The sequence below is a fragment of the Scyliorhinus canicula genome, chromosome 8, assembly GCF_902713615.1.
Source record: "Scyliorhinus canicula chromosome 8, sScyCan1.1, whole genome shotgun sequence".
Lineage (NCBI taxonomy): Eukaryota > Metazoa > Chordata > Chondrichthyes > Carcharhiniformes > Scyliorhinidae > Scyliorhinus > Scyliorhinus canicula.
In genome coordinates, this window is record NC_052153.1 from 19037928 (window position 1) to 19061864 (window position 23937).

Consider the following 23937-nt stretch of genomic DNA (forward strand, 5'->3'; position numbering starts at 1 on the left):
GTGGAAATCAGGAGCAGTAAGGTGAAAAAGTCACTGATAGGACTAGTCTATAGGCCACCAAATAGTAACATTATGGTGGGGCAGGAAATAAACAAAGAAATAACTGATACATGTAGAAATGGTACAGCAGTTATCATGGGGGATTTTAATCTACATGTCGATTGGTTTAACCAGGTCAGTCAAGGCAGCCTTGAGGAGGAGTTTATAGAATGTATCCATGATTGTTTCCGAGAACAGTATGAAATGGAACCAATGAGGGAACAAGCGGTTCTAGATCTGGTCCTGTGTAATAAGACAGGATTGATTAATTATCTCATAGTTAGGGATCCTCTCGGAAGGAGCGATCACAGTATGGTGGAATTTAAAATACAGATGGAGGGTGAGAAGGTAAAATTAAACACTAGTGTTTTGTGCTGAATCAAAGGAGATTACAATGGGATGAGAGAAGAGCTAGCTAACGTAGACTGGGAGCAAAGACTTTATGGTGAAACAGTTGAGGAACAGTGGAGAACCTTCCAAGCAATTTTTCACAGTGCTCAACAAAGGTTTATACCAACAAAAAGGAAGGACGGTAGAAAGAGGGAAAATCGACCGTGGATATCTAAGGAAATAAGTGAGAGTATCAAATTGAAGGAAAAAGCATACAAAATGGCAAAAACTAGTGGGAGACAAGAGGACAGGGAAATCTTTAGGGGGCAACAGAAAGCTACTAAAAGAGCTATAAAGAAGAGCAAGATAGATTATGAGTAAACTTGCTCAGAATATAAAAACAGATAGTAAAAGTTTCTACAAATATATAAAACAAAAAAGAGTGGCTAAGGTAAATATTGGTCCTTTCGAGGATGAGAAGGAAGATTTAATAATTGGAGGTGAGGAAATGGCTGAGGAACTGAACAGGTTTTTTGGGTCGGTCTTCACAGTGCAAGACTCAAATAACATGTCAGTGACTGATAGAATTGAGGCTATGACAGGTGAGGACCTTGAGATAATTGTTATCACTAAGGAGGTAGTGATGGACAAGCTAATGGGGCTAAAGGTAGACAAGTCTCCTGGCCCTGATGGAATGCATCCCAGAGTGCTAAAAGAGATGGCTAGGGAAATTGCAAATGCACTAGTGATAATTGACCAAAATTCACTAGACTCTGAGGTAGGCCCAGCGGATTGGAAATTAGTTAATGTGACACCACTGTTTAAAAAAGGAGGTAGGCAGAAAGCAGGAAATTATAGGCCAGTGAGCTTAACTTTGGGTAGTAGGGAAGATGCTGGAATCTATCATCAAGGAGGAAATAGCGAGGTATCTGGATAGAAACTGTCCCATTGGGTAGACGCAGCATGGGTTCATAAAGGGCAGGTCGTGCCTAACTAATTTAGTGGAATTTTCTGATGCCATTAGCAGTGCGGTAGATAATGGGGAGCCAATGGATTTGGTATATCTGGATTTCCAGAAAGTCTTTGGCAAGGTTCCACACAAAAGCTTGCTGCATAAGATAAAGATGCATGGCATTAAGGATAAAGTAGTAGCACGGATAAAGGATTGGTTAATTAATAGAAAGCAAAGAGTGGGGATTAATGGGTGTTTCTCTGGTTGGCAATCAGTAGCTAGTGGTGTCCCTCAGGGATCAGTGTTGGGTCCACAATGTTCACAATTTACTTAGGTGATTTGGAGTTGGGGACCAAGGCAATGTGTCCAAGTTTGCAGACGACACTAAGATGAGTGGTAAAGCAAAAAATGCAGAGGATACCGGAAGTCTGCAGAGGGATTTGGATAGGTTAAGTGAATGGGCCAGGGTCTGGCAGATGTAATACAATGTTGACAATTGTGACGTTATCCATTTTGGTATGAATAACAGCAAAAGGGATTATTATTTAAATGTTAAAAAATTAAAACATGCTACTGCGCAGAGAGACCTGGGTGTGCTAGTACATGAGTCGCAAAAAGTTGGTTTACAGGTGATTAAGAAGGCAAATGGAATTTTGTCCTTCATTGCTATAGAGATGTAGTTTAAGACTAGGGAGGTTATGCTGTAATTGTATAAGGTGTTACTGAGGCCACACCTGGAGTATTGTATTCAGTTTTGGATTCCTTATCTGAGAAAGGATGTACTGGCGCTGGAGGGTGTGCAGAGGAGATTCACTAGGTTAATCCCAGACCTGAAGGGGTTGGATTACGAGGAGAAATTGAGTATACTGGGACTGTACTCATTGGAATTTAGAAGGAAGAGGGGGGATCTTATAGAAAGATATAAAATTATGAAGGGAATAGATAGGATAGATGCGGGCAGGTTGTTTCCACTGGCGGGGAAAGCAGAACTGGAGGGCATAGCCTCAAAATAAGGGGAAGTAGATTTAGGACTCAGTTTCGGAGGAACTTCTTCACCCAAAGGGTTGTGAATCTATGGAATTCCTTGCCCAGTGAAACAGTTGAGGCTCCTTCATTAAATGTTTTTAAGATAAAGATAGATAGTTTTTTGAAGAATAAAGGGATTAAGGGTTATGGTGTTCGGGCCAGAAAGTGGAGCTGATTCCACAAAAGATCAGCCATGATCTCATTGAATGGCGGAGCAGGCTTGAGGGGCCAGATGGCCTACTCCTGCTCCTAGTTCTTATGTTCTTACGTTCTTACCTGAAGCCATTCATCCACACGGAGATCCCAGTCATTGAGAGAATTCCAAAGGAGCTGCTTTAGCTTCAGATCAGCATGCACTTCTTCTAGCAAATCAAATTTAGATATCTCGACCTGTTTGCAATAAAGGTCAGATGATAGCACAACAAAAATAAAGCTATAAATTAGAACTACTGCCACAAAATAAGTGCCCTAAGTAAACATAATTGGTAGATGAATTACATTTTTCTTCATTCCTCAGTCTCATAAAATCACTGCAACTAACAGTAGTAATGAAACACCAATAATTACTGGGCAGCATTGATACTGTGCTCATTATTCTGCTGCAGGACAATTAGCTCATAATAATAATCATTATTGTCACAAATAGGCTTACATTAACTCTGCAATGAAGTTACTGTGAAAAGCCCCTCATCGCCACATTCCGGCGCCTGTTCAGGTACACAGAGGGAGAATTCAGGATGTACAATTCACCTGACAGCATGTCATTCGGGACTTGTGGGAGGAAACCGGAGCACCCGGAGGAAACCCATACAGACACAGGGAGAATTTTCAGACTCCGCACAGTGACCCAGCCGGGAATCGAACCTGGGACCCTGATGCTGTGAGCAACAGTGTTAGCCACTGTACTACTGTGCCACCCATACAGCTACTAACCATTGCTATATATTAAAGTCTTGGATCATTGCGACATAAGTTAAGTCAGGAAAAATATTTCCAATAGTTCATGGTGTTAAATAATATTGGAGTTTGTCTTTGTTTCTCTTCCTGTACCTCACGGTGCACTTTAATCTGTTCCCATGGTGAGGATTTTCCTGGAACAGGTCGCTAGCCTGTCGCAACGAGTTTATAAATTGAGGGGTGTCACTCCGCAACAAGAGTGGCTGACCAGGAGCGGCATTCTCCCCTACCCGGCGTGACGGAGGGTGCCGGCGTAGGGGAGTGGCGCCAACCACTCAGGGGTTGGGCCTCCCCAAAGGTGGGGAATTCTCCCCACATTTGGGGGCCAGCCCCGCGCCGGAGCGGTTTGCACCAGAAGACTGGCGCAAAAAAACCGACGCCCCCGGCAGCGGGGCTGGCCAAAAGGCTTTCGCCGGTCGGCGCATGCGCCGGCAGTGACGTCAGCGGCAGCTGGCCGCTGACGTCACTGCCGGCGCAGGCGCGATGTGGGGTTCTCTTCTGCTTCCGCCATGGCAAAGGCCGTGGCGGCCACGGAGGAAAATAGTGCACCCAGGGCACTGGCCCGGAGTCTGAGCGGGGGGCCCCAATCGCGGGCCAGGCCACCATGGGGGCACCCCCCCAGGGTTCGGTCACCCCCGCCCCCCCCCCAGGACCCCGGGGCCCACTCGCGCCGCTGATCCCGCTGTTCCAGAGGTGGTTCGAACCTCGGCGGCGGGAGAGGCCTCCCAGCGGCGGGACTTCGGCCCATCCGGGCCGGAGAATCACCGCAGGGCCCTCTCCGATCGGAGTGGCGAGATTCCCGCCACCGCCACTTCCCGGGTGGCGGAGAATCTCTGTCACGGCGGGGATGGGATTTTCGGCGGCCCCAGGCGATTCTCCGACCCTGCTGGGGGTCGGAGAATTTCGCCCCTGCAGGTGTCTCTTGCACTCTTCCTGTCTGCCATTGGAGTGTGGAAAGGATTTTTTATGTTGATACTCAACCTGCTGCCCGTGTTATGGCCATAATGTCTTGGGGTGGGACTCAAACTCAGAGCTTCTGGCTCAGGGGCAGAGACGCTAGCCACTGCGCCACAAGACCTACATTGGAGTTTACCAAAATACAAATATAAAGCATTTTGCTGATTATTTCGAAGCACTATCAAAAAGGTAAGGGTCATGTTGACTTTGTATGGAAGCATAAAAGTGGTGAACAATGCGGCAGATTTCTAAGTTGTTATTCAGACAGCTGTCGCAGATCATCCACCTACGAGAGAAACTACCTCATTTTAATTGACAATCAAGCACTCTCTATTACAGGAAACTGGGGCTGGATTCTCCATTATTGGGACTATGTCCCCAAGCCGGCATCAAAACTGTGGAGTTTCAGTGTCATGAAAAGGCCACAAATTCCTAGCCCTGCAGGGGGCTAGCAGGGACCTGCCGTAGATCTAGCAGCTTTTGCTGCAGATACTGGTTCCTGCACTTCCGGGTCGGAGGCCACACATGCTCCATGGTGGACTCAGATCGTGGAGTTGGACCCGAAAAATAAAACCCCGATCGGCCGCGTGCCCAACCCTGTCCGCTCGCATAAACATTTCCCGGCCGCCAAAAAAGGCCCTCCTGCCCTCCCATCCGCCGCCCCCGACCAGGGCGGCAGCGGACTGAGTCCGCAGCCATCACGCGGGTATCCCGACCGGCTGGACCATATTAGATCCACGCCATCAGTACTTCAGCTGGTTGGGGGAGGAGAATGGCAGAGTGGGCCTCTGGCAATGACCCCAGGTAGGTCCGAGGTGTGAGGCGTGCGGCGTGCTCCTAGTACGCCGCTTTTTGGGGCCCACAGAATCGGGGAACCGGCGCCAGTCCAGATTCCTTGCGGGAAAATTCGCCCCGACGCTGAAATCGCGGCTGGCGTGGGGGCGGAGAATCCAGCCCCTGATACATAACACCGGTTATTGTCTGGGTAGCAAGTCATATCTCCATCCCATACCCTGACATCTAATTCATCAATAGCAGAATAAAAAATCTGCCAGAGGGCTCTGTCTCACTGTAGCTTCCAACCTAATTTGTTTCGAAAGTTTTTCCCCTGGTTTTGTACAGGCATATCCTATGTGGCATTGGTAGCCTAAAGCCTTTATTCCATTGCCTTTTAGTGTTTTTCTTTGAAGTTGTTGACTATGTTTATTGCTCAGTGAAGGTTTCAATCACCTAATATTGCTCAGTAAAGTTAATAACCACGAATGTCTGGGTGGCACGGTGGTGCAGTGGTTAGCACTGCTGCCTCACAGCGCTGAGGACCTGGGTTTGATCCCAGCCCCAGGTCACTGTCCGTGCGAAGTTTGCACATTCTCCCCGTGTCTGGGTGGGTCTCGCCCCACAACCCAAACATGTGCAGGTTAGGTGGGTTGGCCATATCTTTTTATTAAAACAGTAAAAAAAATATACAGGGCCAAATGGTACAAACAGTAATTTTGTGTTGGAGAAACAGGGTACCCCTCCCGTCAGTACCATGCTAAATTGCTCTTTGATTGGAAATGTCACACAGTGAAGGTGAACGTTTACCCATGAAATTCAATGAAGGCTTGTGTTCACGAATACTGATCAGTGAAAGCTACTGCAAGATGATTTTGCTGGCTGAAGCAATGGCTGAGATTACTCCAAGAGGAGTAGATGGGCTGTTCTTCATTATTTTACAGCAGCATGTTACCCTGGTCAATGTATCAATGATGTACCAACATTGGACTGTTATAACTACAGAGATCACATTTTGCAAATGACTTGGCAATAGGTTGTGCACACGAAGGATCCAGAAGAATGACTCCCATGAGATTGGATGCTGCTCCAATTCATTTCAACATATTTACAAATGATCTACATCCAACAATCTGTAGGTCATTCAAGTCTGCAGTGGACATCTTGCTGGCTTCATGGGACTTCCAAAAAAGATTGAGGACAAGTTGAACCAAGTCATGGCGCCCATTGATGACGATTATAAAATGTGACAACTCAAGTGCAGTCAGCCAAAGGCAAAATCAGCACATTTCCATGTTAATCATGTTAATTCATCCACAAGAACTCATATATTCTTGAGTGGAGAACAGCTGTCCCCTGACCCACAGCTTGTGTATCTTTGGAGTAACATTAGATAGTATACTTACTTATGAACCTATGTAGAAACATACTAACATATGAAATAGGAGTAGAATAGATAGAGAAATACAGCACAGAACAGGCCCTTCGGCCCACGATGTTGCGCCGAACTTTTGTCCTAGGTTAATCATAGAATTTTGGACAATTTTTCATGGCCAATCCACCCAACCTGCACATCTTTGGACTGTGGGAGGAAACTGGAGTACCCGGAGGAAACCCACGCACACACGGGGAGGATGTGCAGACTCCACACAGACAGCGACCCAAGTCGAAATCAAACTTGGGATCCTGGAGCTGTGAAGCAATTGTGCTAGCCACAATGCTACCGTGCTGCCCTTAAGAAGTTAACCTACACTCCATTATTCTACCCTAATCCATGTACCTATCCAATAGCCGCCAGAAGTAGGCCATTCAGCCCTTTCAGCCTGCACTGTCATTCAATAAGATCGTGGCTGATCTGTTTGTAATGAGCTCCACATTCTCATCTACCCCTGATTCCCCTGCCTAACAATAATCCCTCCCTCTGCATGAAAAACATTCAGTGATCCCACTTCCACAGCCTTCTGAGGCAGAATTCCAAAGTTGCAGAACACTCAGAGAAAAGATTTCTTCTCATCCCTGTCGGATAAACCTAACCTCTAATTTTAAGATAGTGGCCCCTAGTTTTTGACTCACCCAAAAGGGGAAGAATCCTTTCCACATCCACCTGGTCAATGCTATTCAGGATCTGATATACTTCAATCAAATCATCCCTCACTTTTCTAAGCTCTGGTGGAACAGGCCCGGCCTATCTAACCCTATACTTTTAAGACAGCCCCACTCATTCCAGGGTATCAATCTCATAAATCCCTTGCCAGGTGAAATAATCTTTCCTATTCACTGAATTGAAACTGGTCATCATTTCAAAAATATGTACTCTGCTCTCTGGTGGAAAAAGATGGAGTGCCTCATCTCTCCCCATAAATATGGTTTATTATCACTGGCAATTATTGAAAATATGTCATGAAATCATTGGAATACAGCTAAAAGCAATCACCTTGAAGTTTTTCTGGTAAGATTTATACTGAAATGCATGTTTCTGTAATTCATCCATCACAGTCTGCATATCCGCCAGCGTAGTTTTCACTTTTTCTCTGTCAGTATTGATGTCTAGCAGCTGAGGATCCTATAAAACACAACGGTAGTGAATATAGCTTAATAAAATGGCATGCATTATCCATAGCTAGTGAAGGAAACAACCATCACTAAGTAAAATTTATGTTGTAATATTACTTCCTGGAGTGGAGATCCGTTGGCTCACACTTTTCTTTTCATTTCATTCTATTCATTCTATACTTCTATTACATTGCTCTTCCTCATCATATAACATTCCTGAGATTATTGTGACAGTTCCAATACTTTGCCAACAATTTATTTGCTAGCAAGAGCGCGAGAACAATGCATGATGAAGGAAGAGGTTCATAATCGACATTTGAGAGAGAACGTACAAGTCAGGCCATGGCAGAAAGAACTTGGGGAAGATTGCAGTCAGGAACAATAGAGAAGAATCAATTTCCATTCATACAATTCCCTTCATAACTTCAGAATGTGGCTAACTGCTTCGCAGCCAATGAAAGAGGAAGCAAGGAGTTAAGAGAAGACCATGAGAGCAGAAAACATGGACCAAATCTGGGAGGGAATGGGGCAGGAGGGAGATGGGTGTTAATCATGTGGGCTTAGGTGTGGCAACACTGGCATGTGGCTATATTTGATGAGATTACAGTCTGGGACCTTTAAGGGCTTTGGAAGGTGAGGTCTGACAGTCCAATGAGCATGGGAGTCTGACAGTGGGATGAAAAAGAAATGTTGGGCCTTGGATAAGAGGTAACACGAGGAAGGTAGAACTGAATAGGTTGTGAGGATATTTTTAGGTGGTGAGTAGGTCAGAGGTGCTGAGGGGATAAAAGAGTCAAGTGACGTGCCCACATGTGGCAATAAATATCATCACTGTTCATTAGTTCTTCAGCTTATCAAAGCTGACATTACCAAACTTTCTCAGCCTCTCATAAATTTGCAGCCAAGGATATCATTATTAGTGGATCTGCAAGGAAGTCTCTCCTTCTTCTTCATAGTTCTTCCCTTGTTTCTTAATCACCTTCACTTTTGTGTTCTCTGCATCCTCCTCAGGTCAGGAAGCACCTGACCGGGCCAGGCGGGTAAAAAGCCCAGTTGACATGAATTTAGGTCAGATTGAACAGACATCTGGGTCAGCCGGAACTCTGGACAAGCGAGAGAGCAGGCAGGGTGGGAATAACCTGGATTTGGCAGCAAGAAGGTACACCAGGTCGCTTCAGATTTGGGGCGCCGTTCCTCTAGGACATTGGAGCTCAGCCCTCTATCCATTGTATAGGACTTTGGTTAGGCCACATTTGGAATACTGCATGCAGTTCTGGTCGCCACATTACCAGAAAGATGTGGATGCTTTAGAGAGGGTGCAGAGGCGGTTCACCAGGGTGTTCCCTGGTATGAAGGGTGCTAGCTATGAAGAAAGGTTGAGTGCATTAGGATTGATTTCATTGGAAAGACGGAGGTTGAGGGGGGACCTGATTATGGTCTGCTAAATTATGAGAGGTATGGACAGAGGGATAGCAACAAGCTTTTTCCAAGAGTGGGGGTGTCAATTACAAGGGGGTCACGATTTCAAGGTGAGAGGGGGAAAGTTTAAGGGAGATGTGCGTGGAAAGTTTTTTACGCATAGGGTGGTGGGTGCCTGGAACGCTTTGCCAGCGGAGGTGGTAGAGGCGGGCACGATAGCATCATTTAAGATGCATCTAGACAGATATATGAACGGGTGGGGAACAGAGGGAAGTAGATCCTTGGAAAATAGGTGACAGGCTTAGATAAAGGATCTGGATTGGCGCAGGCTAGGAGGGCCGAAGGGCCTGTTCCTGTGCTGTAATTTTCTTTGTTCTTTGTCCCCCCCCCCCCCCCCCCCCCCCCACTCCCCACCAATCTGAAATTGTCCTCCCTCCTGACCCCCAGGGCATCCTTTAGCCTCATGCCCCAGAACCTCCAGGACTTACCTGTACAATGGTCCTGGGACTCCATTTGGTGCTTCAGCCTCTCCTTCAGCAATGCCTCCTCAGGCACCACCAAATATCTCCGGTCGACCACCAGAATGGCCTCCACCAACCTCAGCTTCCCTCCCCACTTCTCCCTCACCTGAAGCGTCCTAATCAAAATAAACTCCCCTTTAACCACTGCCTTTGACACCTCCCGCATTGTAGCCACAGAAACCTTCCCCATCTTATTATGCTCCACATAGTTCCAGATAGCCACCCTTATCTTCACACAGACCTCCTTATCAGCCAATAACCCCACATCCAAGCTCCACAGTGGCCTCTGGTAGCTAGCCCCCTCCACCCCTAAGTCTACCCAGTGCCACACCAACTCTGTCTACCTCAGAAACTCCTCCCACCCCCCCCCCCGACCACCACCCCCCAACATCCCTAACAGAGAGAAAGAGAACAAAATCCAAGCCCCCATCCGCCCCCCTCCCCCCCTCCACAACAGGTCTATCCCCCACTTCACTCCTGTTAACTAGCCTATCCGCTGGAATGGTGGTGCCCACTCGAGCCAACTGCCTTCCCCAAACCCTCCCAATCCCTCGTATCACTCCTCCATATTCCCACTTATACCCGCAACTCCAATAACCCACATGTCCATGGCCATCAAAAACTCCACCAACTGTTCAGTGACCACTGAGTAGACCACGGCGCCACAGAATTCTCCGCCATCTTTCCTTCTGTCGCACTTTGCGAAAGCTCTTGGTCTGGCTGTTGCCCCTTTACAGTTGCACTCCTTGTTTGATAGGGCTGAGACATGCCTACCCGAAGGAGAATCCTTAGCTCTGTCTGTTCCTATACTTTTTAGCAGCAAACAACACAATGGATGGGTAACAAGGACCAAACAATTCCACCTCAAGCAGGAGCCACTCACTCCATGACCGCCACCGAAAGTCATCAAATGTTTGACTGTTATCAGAGGGCTCATGAGTTTGGTCCCTCATGGATACTGGGTAAGGGCACATGGAGGAAGGATGGAGAAGGATGCGGGTTGCGTTGGGGGGGGGGGGGGGGGGGGGGGGGTCGGTGCAGTGATGGTTGAGGGCTAGGATGCCGAAAGCACAAAAGAAGAACTGCCCTAATGTCCAAGTGGGCAGAAGGTGGCCTTCTAACCTATCAGTCTCAGCAATCGCCTGCCTCTGTTTTCACCTCAGGCCTGCTACAAAAGGCAGGGACCTCACATTCAGCCCATCCCTACCACCCAACTATGAAGATAGAGGGTGGGCAGTGCCAGTCAGGAGGCAGTGATGCAATGTTGGGAAATATCTCTACTCACAATTGTTGCTTCCAATAGGAAAATCCGGCCCATATACTGGTCTGTGATCAAAATTTCAAAACCAACCCAATCCTTTGCTTAGTTTGCAAAACCCACCATAACCGCGTACTGGAAAGTTGGATAAGGAAACCGCTTCAAATTGTATAATTTTGGCCACTTTATGTGGCTACACTGGCACAGGGAGGCTCTCCCACCAGTTGTGTACGTTAGAAAATTGGGTTCATTGACTAAATGATCGGCAAACCAAGGGCACCATTGACCACCATGGACACCTACATTTTTGAATTCCACAATGGTGTGCAAGGCGAACCAGTGCAGAAGGAGGAAAAGTTTAAACCCTTTACATTTGCTGCCAATGTATAATTAAAAGAAACATGGAAAAGCAAAATATGAGCTGATGATGAAGATAACAATTATTGACCTACCTGTTCTTTGATCCTCACTGCTCGGACTTCTTCATTCAGCACGTCTATGTCTTTGTCCATGCAGCGACATAATTTGACAATATTGCTGTCTCTTTCACTTACAGCCCTGTCAATTACAGTGCGAACTGTATTTATCGAAGGTTTCAGAGTTGCAAAAACAGCAAGGTCCTCAGGGGGTGTACCAATCTTGTACTTCTCAACCAGCTGGTACATCATTACAACAATATTCGATTCTTCCTCTAAGACTTCAATCTAAAAAAACAGTCAGCATCTGTGTTACTCAAGTTATTAAGCCTCCTAAGTTATTTGTTTAATGCGGGGGCTAACTTGCACCCTCGTGAACATTTTATCAGTCCTTAAGTGTATCCAGTTACGTCCCATGTTTTATGCTTTACCAGCAGTTAAACAATCCAAGTTCCCACTATCTTGTAGCACACCCTGAGATTCAAATATGGAAGCACACAATGATATCCTTCACTAGCAGGGCCAGAACATTGGGAATGGTTAAAAACCTAACCCCAGCCTTTGCAGAACAATTGCAAAATGCAGTACAATCTTCCTCTTCAGTTGGTGGAAGAAAGATATGCGATAGTAAAGAAGAAAAGCTGGGAGTGTGGGGGGGTTGGAACTTTACTAACTTTACAATATACATTGTGAGAAAAAACCTGCAGCGTACCCTGTCCTGCATCTCATCGAGGAACAGCAAATTATTCACATATTCCATGGTGGCAGTTGGAATAATTTCGAGTTTATACTCAGCATCCTGCACTTCGTGAAGAATAGCAGCTGTCTTCATCTTGGCAAGAACTGGAAGAATCTCATTAATAGCCTAACGAAAATAAATCAAAACAGCGTAATAAGTATTATCAACAAGAATATTACATATCCTTCCTGTATTTTGTAACTATTGAGCTGTTGTCCCATTATAAATAATCAGATTAACATTTATTTCAGGCTTATTTAATTAAATACAATATACAATAATAAAAATTAGGTGCAAGAATATGGCCACTCGGCCCCTCAAGCCTGTCAAGACCCTCATGGCTGATCTGATTTAACTTTAACCCCACGCTCCTGCCCGCTCCCAATAACCTATCACCTCCTTGTTGATCAAGAAGCTCTGTCTTACAAACATTCAAAGACTATGCTTCCTCTGCCCTTTGAGGTCGAGAGTTCCAGAGACTCATGACTCTCCTGTGAGAAAACAAATTTGCCTCATCTGGATGTAACTGGGTATGATATAGTCGGATTAGGGAGACATGGCTGCAGGGTGATCAGTGATGGGAACTAAACATCCAGGGGCATTCAGTATTGAAGAAGGACAGGCAAAAAGGAAAAGGTGGAGTTGCTGGTTAAAGAGGAAATTATCACAATAGTGAGGAAGGAAATTAGCCAGACGATGTGGAAGCTGTATTGGTAGAGCTGAGAAACACCGAGGGGCAAAAATGTTATTGGGGGTTGTATATAGACCATCAAATTGCAGTGGTGATATTGGGAATGGCATGAAACAGGAAATTAGTGAGGTATGCAATAAAGGAACACATGTAATGATGGGTAGCTTTAATCTGAATATAGATTGGGCAAATCAAATTAATAACAATCCAATAGAGGAGGAATTCCTGCAGTGTGTACAGGATGGTTTTATGGATCAATACATTGAAGAACCAACTAGAGAACAGACCATGATAGACTGGATATTGTGTAATGAGAAAGTAATAATTGGCAATCCAGTTGTCTAAGGCTCCTTGGGGATGAGCAACCATAATAAAATAGAATTCTTCACCAAGGTGGAGAGTGACGTAATTGATTCTGAGACTACGGTCCTGAATCTAAATAAAGGAATCCATGGTGGTACGAGGCGTGAGTGAGCTATGATGGATTGGACAGCATCACTTAAATGGATGACAGTGGATAGGCAATGACAAACATTCAAAGAATACATGGGTACATATGTTCTGGGCATGCCCGGCACTGGAAGAATTCTGGAAGGGGGTGGCGGGGACGGTGTCGAGGGTGGTTGGATCCAGGGTCAAACCAGGGTGGGGACTCGGGATTTTTGGAGTTGCGGCGGAGCCGGGAGTGCAGGAGGCGAAAGAGGCCGGTGTCCTGGCCTTTGCGTCCCTAGTAGCCCGGCGGAGGATCTTGATGCAGTGGAAAGGCGCGAGGCCCCCAAGTGTGGAGACCTGGATCAGTGACATGGCGGGATTTATAAAATTGGAGAGGGTCAAATTTGCCCTGAGAGGATCAGTACAAGGGTTCCCTATAAACGGTGGCAGCCTTTACTGGACTTTCTGGCTCAAAGATAGGTATCTTAGTCAATAGCAGCAGCAACCCGGGGGAGGGGGGGGGGGGGGGGGGGGGGGGGGGCGGAATGGAGGGTGTTCTTTACTGTTTCTATTTTTTTTCCCTATGGTTATTTAACTTAATATTGTGTTAACTTAAGGTGTTGTTAATATGTTTTGTTCATTAAGGATGGGCGAATGTTTATGACTGTTATCATTATTGTTATTGTTGGTATTTTATTGTGGTTCGTTGTTGTTATATAAATACAAAATTTTTCAATAAAAATTATTTAAAAAGAAAAAAAAAGAATACATGGGTGAACTGCAACAATTGTTCATTCCTGTCTAGCATAAAATCAAAATGGGAAAGGTGAAATCCATGGCTTACAAGAGAAATTAGAGATAGTATTAGATCCAAGGAAGAGGCAAACAAATTAGCCAGAAAGAACAGCAGACCTGAGGATTGGGAGTGGTTTAGAATTCAACAAAGGAGGGCAAAGATATTGACTAAGAAGGGGAAAATAGAGAACAAGGGTAAGCTTGCATGGAACACAAAAACTGTAAAAGCTTGTACTTCAGAAGAGAAAAAGATTGGCAAAGACAAATGTAGATCCCTTACAGTCAGAAAGTGGGGAATTTATAATGGGGAACAAAGAAATGGCTGACCAACCAAAATACATACTTTGATTCTGTCTTCACAAAGGAGGACACAAATATGACACCAGTAATGTCGGGGAACACAGGGTTTTGTGAAAGGGAGGAACTGACTAGTAGGGAAATGGTATTGGGGAAATTGATGGAATTGAAGGCAGATGAATCTACAAAGCCAGATAATCTACATCCCAGAGTACTTGAGGAAGTGGCCCAAGAAATAGTGGATATATTGGTGGCTATCTTCCAAGGTTTTATAGACTCTGGAAATTTCCATGAGACTGGAATGTAGCGAATGTAACCCCACTATTTAGAAAGAGAGGTAAAGAGGAAACAAACCAGTCAGCATGGCATTGGTAGTGGGGAAAATCCTAGAATCCATTATAAAAGCTGTAATAGTCGAACACTTGGAAAAAAGTGGCAGGATCGGACAGAGTCAGCATGGATTTGCAAAAGGAATGTCATGCTTGACACATCTGCTGGAATTCTTGGAGGATGTAACTCAGAGGTGATGAGGGGGAGCCAGTGGATATGATTTATTTGGACTTTCAGATGGCTTTTGACAAGGTCCCACATAAAAAATAAGTGTGTAAAATTAATGGATTTGGGATTAGGGGTATTGGACAGAGATGGATAGAAAACTGGTTGGCAGACAGGAAGCAAAGAGTAGGAATAAACGGGTCTTTTTTCGAATGGCAGGCAGTGACTAGTGGAGTGCTGCAGGGATTAGTGCAAGGGCCCAGATAATAACAAAATATATATATATATATTATTTTAAAGTATCCAATTCTTTTTTTCCCCCCAGTTAAGGAGTCAACACATCTACCCTACACATCTTTGGGTTGTGGGGTTGAGACCCATGTAAACACAGGGAGAATGTGCAAACTTCACACAGATAGTGACCCGGGTCCTTAGCGTGGTGAGGCAGCAGTGCTAACCATTGCACTACTTTGCCACTCAAATCACAATATGTATTAATGATTTAGATGAGGGAACTAAATGTTATATTTCCAAAACTGCTGATAGCACAAAGTTGGGTGGGAGGGTGAGCCGCAAGGAGGATGAAGGGATGCTTCAGTGTAATTTGGACAAGCTGAGTGAACAAATGCATGGCATATGCAGTATAACGTGGATAAGTGTGAGGCTATCCACTTTGGTAGCAAAAACAGGAAGGCAGATTATCTGAATGGCTATAGACTGACAGAGGGGAATGTGCAATGAGACCTGGGTGTCCTTCAAAGGCTTGGTAACTTCAAGCATGAATATCATGTTACATTGCTTCAAGACGCTAAGCCTGTATGTCTATATACCACCAGGAGTGTGCCACACCCATTGCTGGCAAGAATTAAACAAGAGCTTGGCATAATGTTAGATATAGATGTCATATCACCTGCAATGGAACTAACCAGATGGTGTTTGGGGTGTGTGTCAGTACCCGAGCTAAATGGTCAGCTGAAGCGTTGATAGTCCTCATGCATTTAAACAAAGCACAGAGCAACCTATCTTATGGGCAACAAGACCTGGATGTCCTCGTACATCAGTCTCTTAAAATAAACATACAAATGCAGCAGGTGATAAAGAAGACAAATGGTATGTTAGTCTTCATAGCGAGAGGATTAGATTACAGGAGGAGTAATGTCTTGCTACAATTATACCCTGGTGAGGCCACGCCTAGTGTACTGTGTTCAGTTTTGGTCTCCTTGTCTGATGAAGGATGTTCTTGCTTTTGAGAGAGCCCAACAAAGGCTTACCAGGCTGATTCCTGGGATGGCAGTGCTGACGTATGAGGAGAGATTGAGTCAGTTAGGATTATATCTGTTGGAGTGCAGAAGAATGAAGAGGCATCTCACAGAAACTTATAAAATTCTAACAGGACTAGCAGGGTGCATGCAGGAAGGATGTTCTTGATGGTGGGGGAGTCCAGAACCAGGGGTCACAGTCTGAGGATATGGGATAGACCATTTGGGCCTGACCTGAGGGGACATTTGTTCACCCAGAGAATTGTGAGCCTGTAGAAATCTTTGCCATAGAAAGCAGTTGAGGCCACAACATTGCATGTTTTCAAGAAGGAGTTAGATATAGCTCTTGTGGCTAAAGGGATAAAAGGATATGGGCAGAAAGCATGAACAAGTTACGGAGCTAGATGGTCAGCCATGATCATAATGAATGGCGGAGCTGACACGAAGGGCCAAATGGCCTATACCTGCTCCTATTTTCTATGTTTCTAAGTCATTGACTCTCCCCATAAAGCCATCTACCCACCCTAACCTCTCGCCCACCTTATCCCCCGTACACACTTACCTTCTCTCCATTCCTCTTCAAAAAAGCTTTGGCACATTTGAACTCTACTTACTAGAACACAGCAGCTGGTACCATAAAAAAGGGGGCATGGCTAATACATGGATTCTCTCTACTATTTCCTCCAAAGTTTCCTGTGCTGGATCTGCCATGGGAAGATTGGCCAAAAAATCTGAGGAAGGTAAGTGGGTATTTTTTTGTCTGATTGGGATGAAAAATAGGGGTTTTGATCATGATCAGGTGATTTGGGTCCTAGACTTGGATGTACAGGGCATGGTACTGACATGATTTGTAAGGAGGAAAGTGATAGACTTGAAGAGGCCACGGATAGGCTGGTGGAATAGGCAGACACACAGCAGACGAAATTAAATGCAGAGATGTGTGAAATGATACATTGAGTAGGAATTAGAAGATGAAATGTAAAATAAAGACTACAACACTAAAGGAGGTAGAAGAACAGATAGACCGGGAGTACATGAGCAAAAATCATTGAAGGCAAGTTGAGAAGGTGGCTAAAAAGGCATAAGAGATCCTAGGCTTCACAAATATTGGCAGAGAGTGCAAGAGCCCATAAAATGATGATGAATCCTTATAAAAATTGGTTGGGCCTCAGCTGGTGTATCATTTCCAATTCTGCACAACACATTTTAGGGAGGATGTGAAAGTTTTTGAGAGGCTGCAGAAACAATTGACGAGGATAGTTCAAGGAATGAGGGACTTCGATCCTGTGGATAGATTGGAAAAGCTGGAGTTGTTCTACTAAGAGAAGAGGGGATTTGATAGGGGTATTCAAAAAACATGAGTGGTCTAGGCAGAGTGGATAGCGAGAAATTGTTCCCATTGGCAAAAGGGATGAGAATTTGAAGACATCTGCTTAAGGAGAATGGAGGAAAAAAAACAGGAACATGAGGAAGAATTTCTTTAAGTAGCGAGTGGTTGGGATCTGGAATATACTGCCTGAGAGTATAGTTGTGACAGATTCAACTGTGATTTTCAAAGGCGAATTGGATTACTATCTGAAGCAAAATCATTTTCAGGGCTATGGGGAAAGAGTGAGACAATGGGACGAGATGAATTGTTCTTCCAGAGAGAGGGCATGTACAAGATGAGCTGATGGCCTCATTCTGTGCTGTAAACATTTTATGATTCTAAAAGTGTGCAAGTTTACAAAAGCAGGTTTCATTTTGAGGAAGACATAGAAGACTGATCATGGGAATATAAAAATAAGAATGAATAGATGCTTTTGTACCAGGAACTGAATCATATCTACGTGCACTGCTCCAATTATCCCCTGCCTTCTCATCTAATTTTATCAAAAGTACGGTATATTTGGACTCAACTTCACAAGTAAGCACTACCAATGTTTCCTTTAAGCACCTGAAACTTCCCACACAGGCCACACACAAGTCATCCTATTTAAGTTACTTCCCGTGAAATGGTCATGCAAAAGATATTTAGAAGGGCCCTGGGTGTGAACAAATTACTTGCACATTCCTTCGAAAAGGTTAGTATTATGTTGATCATCACCTGCCAAACTGAACAGTGCACATTGCCAGTCAACCTTTTCCATTATAAATATATACATCTGTGAGAAAAACTATATTAATTGACATTGTGTTTGGGTTATGTTTTGTGCTGAGGACTCTATTTTGTGATTAGAAAATCGTGGGCAGAATTCTCACAAAGAATTTCTAATTTTAGGCTCCGGCAGGAAACGAGGTGTGGTTCGCGCCGGGTGGTTGGATCCCAAACAAGATCGCAATCCACCAACAATTAGATGTTTTTGTGGAGGGGTGTGGAGTTTTGCACCGGCACTGAGAGGCCTGAAAGAAGTGGGACCTAAGTACATTTGTGAAGGGTTCCCCAATCTCAAAGTGACAGGAAAGAACCCCCCCTCCACCCCCACAACATCACCAGCATCAGGGCTTCAGTGTCCTGCCCGCCCCTCCCACCATCCTCGGTGGCATCAACCCCTTCAACCCCCCTCCCCCCCCCCCCCCCACTCCGCAAAGGATCGTTGGCATTGGTGCATTAAGGCCCTCCCCATTGGGTTTCCCTTCAGACCTCTCCCCTCGCCAGCATCACCCCCTCCTCCCCCTGCCAGTACCAGTGCCCCACCCACAGGAGAGCGACATCCCAATATGGGGTCACCAATACTCCACCCCCTTCATGCTCCACCTCCTTTCAGGCCTCGTCCCCTTTCAGGCCACATTCCCTGGCACGCTTCATTCTCTTGGCAGTACCAGCCTGGCACTGTCCCAGAATCCTTGAGAGCCATCTTATCAGTGCCAGGTTGGGACTGGCAGAGAGCCAAGGCCATGGCCCGACACGCATTTAGGGGCTCGCCCGCTATTCTCCCAGCATTGCAGGATGTGCGTCGGATGCAATGCGCCTGGCAAATCATTCCCCCAACATCAGCACAAAACTGCTGAAATAGTACCTGAAGCAGCAGTGTGCCCAGGAAGCTTTTCTAATACAGTATGTAGATTGTCCGACTAGAGGGGAAGCCATATTGGATTTGGTACTTGGTAATGAACCAGGGCAAGTGATAGATTTGTTAGTGGGGGAGCATTTTGGAGATAGTGACGACAATTCTGTGACTTTCACTTTAGTAATGGAGAGGGATAGGTTCGTGCAACAGGGCAAGGTTTACAATTGGGGGAAGAGTAAATACGATGCTGTCAGACAAGAACTGAAGTGCATAAGTTGGGAACATAGGCTGTCAGGAAAGGACACAAGTGAAATGTGGAACTTGTTCAAGGAACAAATACTACGTGTCCTTGATATGTATGTCCCTGTCAGGCAGGGAAGAGATGGTCAAATGAAGGAACCATGGTTGACAAGAGAGGTTGAATGTCTTGTTAAGAGGAAGAAGGAAACGTACGTAAGGCTGAGGAAACAAGGTTCAGACAGGGCGCTGGAGGGATACAAGACAGCCAGGAGGGAACTGAAGAAAGGGGTTAGGAGAGCTAAGAGAGGGCATGAAAAATCATTGGCGGGTAGGATCAAGGAAAACCCCAAGGCCTTTTACACATATGTGAGAAATATGAGAATGACTAGAGCGAGGGTAGGTCTGATCAAGGACAGTAGCGGGAGATTGTGTATTGAGTCTGAAAAGATAGGAGAGGACTTGAACGAGTACTTTTCTTCACTATTTACGAATGAGAGGGGCCATATTGTTGGAGAGGACAGTGTCAAACAGACTAGTAGGCTCGAGGAGATACTTGTTGGTAAGGATGACGTGTTCGGCACTTTGAAAACCTTGAGGATAGACAAGTCCCCCGGGCCTGACGGGATATATCCAAGGATTCTATGGGAAGCAAGAGATGAAATTGCAGAGCCGTTGGCAATGATCTTTTCGTCCTCACTGTCAACAGGGGTGGTACCAGGGGATTGGAGAGTGGCGAATGTCGTGCCCCTGTTCAAAAAAAGGAATAGGGATAACCCTGGGAATTACAGGCCAGTTAGTCTTACTTTGGTGGTCGGCAAAGTAATTAAAGGGTACTGAGGGACAGGATTTCTGAGCATCTGTAAAGACACTGCTTGATTAGGGATAGTCTGCACGGAGTTGTGAGGGGTAGGTCTTGCCTCACAAGTCTTATTGAATTCTTTGAGGAGGAGACCAAGCACGTGGATGAAGGTAAAGCAGTGGATGTAGTGTACATGGATTTTAGTAAGGCATTTGACAAGGTTCCCCATGGTAGGCTTGTGCAGAAAGTAAGGAGGCATGGGATAGTGGGAAATTTGGCCAGTTGGATGACAAGCTGGCTAACCGATAGAAGTCAGAGGGTGGTGGTGGATGACAAATATTCAGCCTGGAACCCAGTTACCAGTGGCGTAGCGCAGGGATCTGTTCTGGATCCTCTGCTGTTTGTGATTTTCATCAATGACTTGGATGAGGGAGTTGAAGGGTGCGTCAGTAGATTTGCAGACGATACAAAGATTGATGGAGTTGTGGATAGTGAGGAGGGCTGTTGTCGGCTGCAAAGAGACATAGATAGGATACATAGCTGGCCAGAGAATTGGCAGGTGGAGTTTAACCCTGACAAGTGTGAGGTTGTCCACTTTGGAAGGACAAATATGAATGCGGAATACAGGGTTAACGGTAGGGTTCTTGGCAATGTGGAGGAGCAGAGAGATCTTGGGGTCTATATTCATAGGTATTTGAAAGTTGCCACTCAGGTGGATAGAGCTGTGAAGAAGGCCTATGGTGTGCTAGCGTTCATTAGCAGAGGGATTGAATTTAAGAGCAGTGAGGTGATGATGCAGCTGTATAAAACCTTGGTAAGGTCACATTTGGAGTACTGTGTGCAGTTCTGGTCACCTCATTTTAGGAAGGATGTGGAAGCTTTGGAAAAGGTGCAAAGGAGATTTACCAGGATGTTGCCTGGAATGGAGAGTAGGTCTTAGGAGGAAAGATTGAGATGCGAGGCCTTTTCTCATTAGAACAGAGAAGGATGACCGGTGACTTGATAGAGGTTTATAAGATGATCAGGGAAATAGATAGAGTAGACAGTCGGAGACTTTTTCCCCGGGTGGAACAAACCATTACAAGGGGACATAAATTTAAGGTGAATGGTGGAAGATATAGGGGGGATGTCAGAAGTAGGTTCTTTACCCAGAGAGTAGTGGGGCCATGGAATGCATTGCCTGTGCAAGTTGTTGAGTCGGAAATATTAGGGACCTTCAAGCAGCAATTGGATTGGTACATGGATTACGGTAGAATGTTGAGGTGTAGATTAATTTGTTCTTAATCTAGAACAAAAGTTTGGCACAACATCGTGGGACGAAGTGCCTGTTCTGTGCTGTATTTTTCTATGTTCAATGTTCTAAATCCTCAAGGTCCCTTGCTGGAGTGACAAAGATTGTTCTTTTACCTTATCCCCAGGTGCAATTAGACAAGCATTTAGAACAGTACAGCACAGAACAGGCCCTTCGGCCCTCAATGTTGTGCCGAGCAATGATCACCCTACTCAAACCCACGTATCCACCCTATACCCGTAACCCAACAACCCCTCTCCCTTAACCTTATTTTTAAGGACACTACGGTCAATTTAGCATGGCCAATCCACCTAACCCGCACATCTTTGGACTGTGGGAGGAAACCGGCGCACCCGGAGGAAACCCACGCACACATGGGGAGGATGTGCAGACTCCACACAGACAGTGACCCAGCCGGGAATCGAACCTGGGACCCTGGAGCTGTGAAGCATTTATGCTAACCACCATGCTACCATGCTGCCCCTGCCAACCCCCCTATATCTTCCACCATTCACCTGCCATTTTAAAGAATGAAGGTAATAGATCTCTACCATTCTGGCTGTGATCTCTAGTATGTTGAGTTAATGGAAATGAATGTTTAGCACACTGGTCTAAATCGCTGGTTTTTAAAGCAGACCAAGGCAGGCCAGCAGCACGGTTCAATTCCCGCACCAGCCTCCCCGAACAGGTGTCGGAATGTGGCGACTCGGGGCTTTTCACAGTAACTTCATTTGAAGCCAACTTGTAACAATAAGCCATTTTCATTTCATTTTTCATGAACAAAATCTGGAGCTGAGGATATTAAAACTGGACCAGTGTAACATAAAGTTGAAAAAAAATCAAGTGTTGACCCGGCAGCCACTGAGGTCAGTATTTGCAGTGAGGTTTCCATCATATTTCATGTGTCCACACATGGTATCTGTTGTAATTTCTTCTCAAGCAAAAAGATTTTACATCAATAACTCTCATTCCTGACAGTGACTACTCCAAGCTTCTCTCTCCAGAATTTCTAACATGCTGAAATTTGTACATGAACTGTCCATGTAAACTTGGCATGCTGTAATTATATTGCAATGCCACCATATGACAGATTTACATGCGCAGTTTCCATTCCAAGTTGAGAGAAAGCATTTTAAAAATTGAAATATATTTTCAGTAATTGCATTGAGCAGGCGCCAGCTGTTGCCCCAAAGTAAACATGGAAAGCAAAAGGGAGAAAATTAACTAAAAACACAAAGTTGTGGAGTGATTTGTCCACCCTACACTTTGATTAAGGAATTCTTTTCACTTCACAATTTAGATACCGAGCTGCTACTAGTTTCAGAGCATAAGTACACCACAACCTAAATCTTTTTGTTCTAGAAGTTATGTATAACGGACATGGAAAAGGATAATTGACAAATGAACAATGTTTACCTCCAGACAGCGCAGAGGTGAAGGTATTAGCAACTTCTTGAGAGCTGTATTATCGATCAGCAGTAGTCCTAAGTTTTTAGTCTGCTTAATACTGACTGTGTCAGCGTGTTGTTTGTGATATTTCTCCAGCCAATTCACAAAGAAATAAATATCTGCATTAAAAGTAAACACCAGATTTAACGTTTTGGCACTTACCAACATATTTTACAGTTGAAGTATTAATGCTAATATTCTTGCTTTTAAAAAAATACAATTTTAAATTAAGGCAATATTTCCATATTTCCAGATATTAACTGCGTGTTCAGTCGGCAGATTAAAGTACCAGCAATAAATGGAAGGGTAGTAAAATGATCAATATCACAGCCTTAGTCTGTGTGGAGTTTGTACTTTCTTTCCATGTCAGCGTGGGTTTCCTCCGGCTGCTCCCGTTTCCTCCCACAGTCTAAAGAGGTGCGGGTTAGGAGGATTGGCCATGCTAAATTTCCCCACAGTGACCAAAGATGTGCAGGTTAGGGTGGGGGTATAGGCCTAGGAAGGGTGCTCTTTCAGAGGGTTAGTGCAGACTCGATGGGCCCAATGGCCTCCTTCTGCACTGTTGAAATTCTATGGTTTTTAGTATGTGCAGAGGATTGTAGCTGGCTGAGAATTTCCAGTTTTGTGCAATGATATGGGTAGCTGGAATTTTTCTCTTCAGAGCAGTGAAGATGAAGGAAAGATTTAATGAAAGTGTTCAAGACATTGAGGAGTTTTGTACAGCACATAAGAAGAAACTGTTTCTGCTGGTAGGAGGGTTGGTGACTAGATGACACATATTTAAGGCAATCAGTGCAAGAACCAAAAGAGACATGAAGTGAAATGTTTTTACTCAGTGGATTATAATGAGCTGGAACATTGCCTTAAAGGGCGCTACAAGTAAATTCAAAGCGGCCTTCAAACGGGAATTAGATAAATACTTGAGGAGGAAAAAAATTGCAGAGCTTTGGATAAAGAGTCGAGGAACAAAATTATCTATATGGGCTCTTTCAAAGAGCTGGCACTGGTGTTATGGGTGGAATGCCCTCCTTCTGTACAATATTATTCTCTGAAATATGAAAGAATAAAATATTAAAATTTGTGCAGGCATGATAAAATGAACCAGACAGGGATCATTCGGAAAACACTGTCCAATTTACATTGCTCACAGAGAATTTACAACCTGAGAACCAGAAAAGTAAAGACCCACCTCATATCAATCTTCACACTAGAGGACAAAATGGCAGAGAAAGAAGGAAAACTATAAATAAATCAAGTG

At 44.9% G+C, this 23937-nt stretch overlaps 1 protein-coding gene across 2 annotated transcripts in view; it reads right to left on the reverse strand.

The window, feature by feature from the left end:
• Positions 1–23937, reverse strand: part of dnah6 (dynein, axonemal, heavy chain 6) — a 389182-nt gene that overhangs the window by 278551 nt on the left and 86694 nt on the right. For both annotated transcript variants that reach the window (XM_038804236.1, XM_038804238.1), the window contains 5 exons: positions 22647–22798; positions 11915–12067; positions 11239–11490; positions 7470–7598; positions 2624–2737 (listed from right to left, as the gene is read on the reverse strand). In XM_038804236.1, the coding sequence (XP_038660164.1) occupies positions 2624–2737; positions 7470–7598; positions 11239–11490; positions 11915–12067; positions 22647–22798 (800 nt within the window). The remainder of the gene's footprint in view (positions 1–2623; positions 2738–7469; positions 7599–11238; positions 11491–11914; positions 12068–22646; positions 22799–23937) is intronic.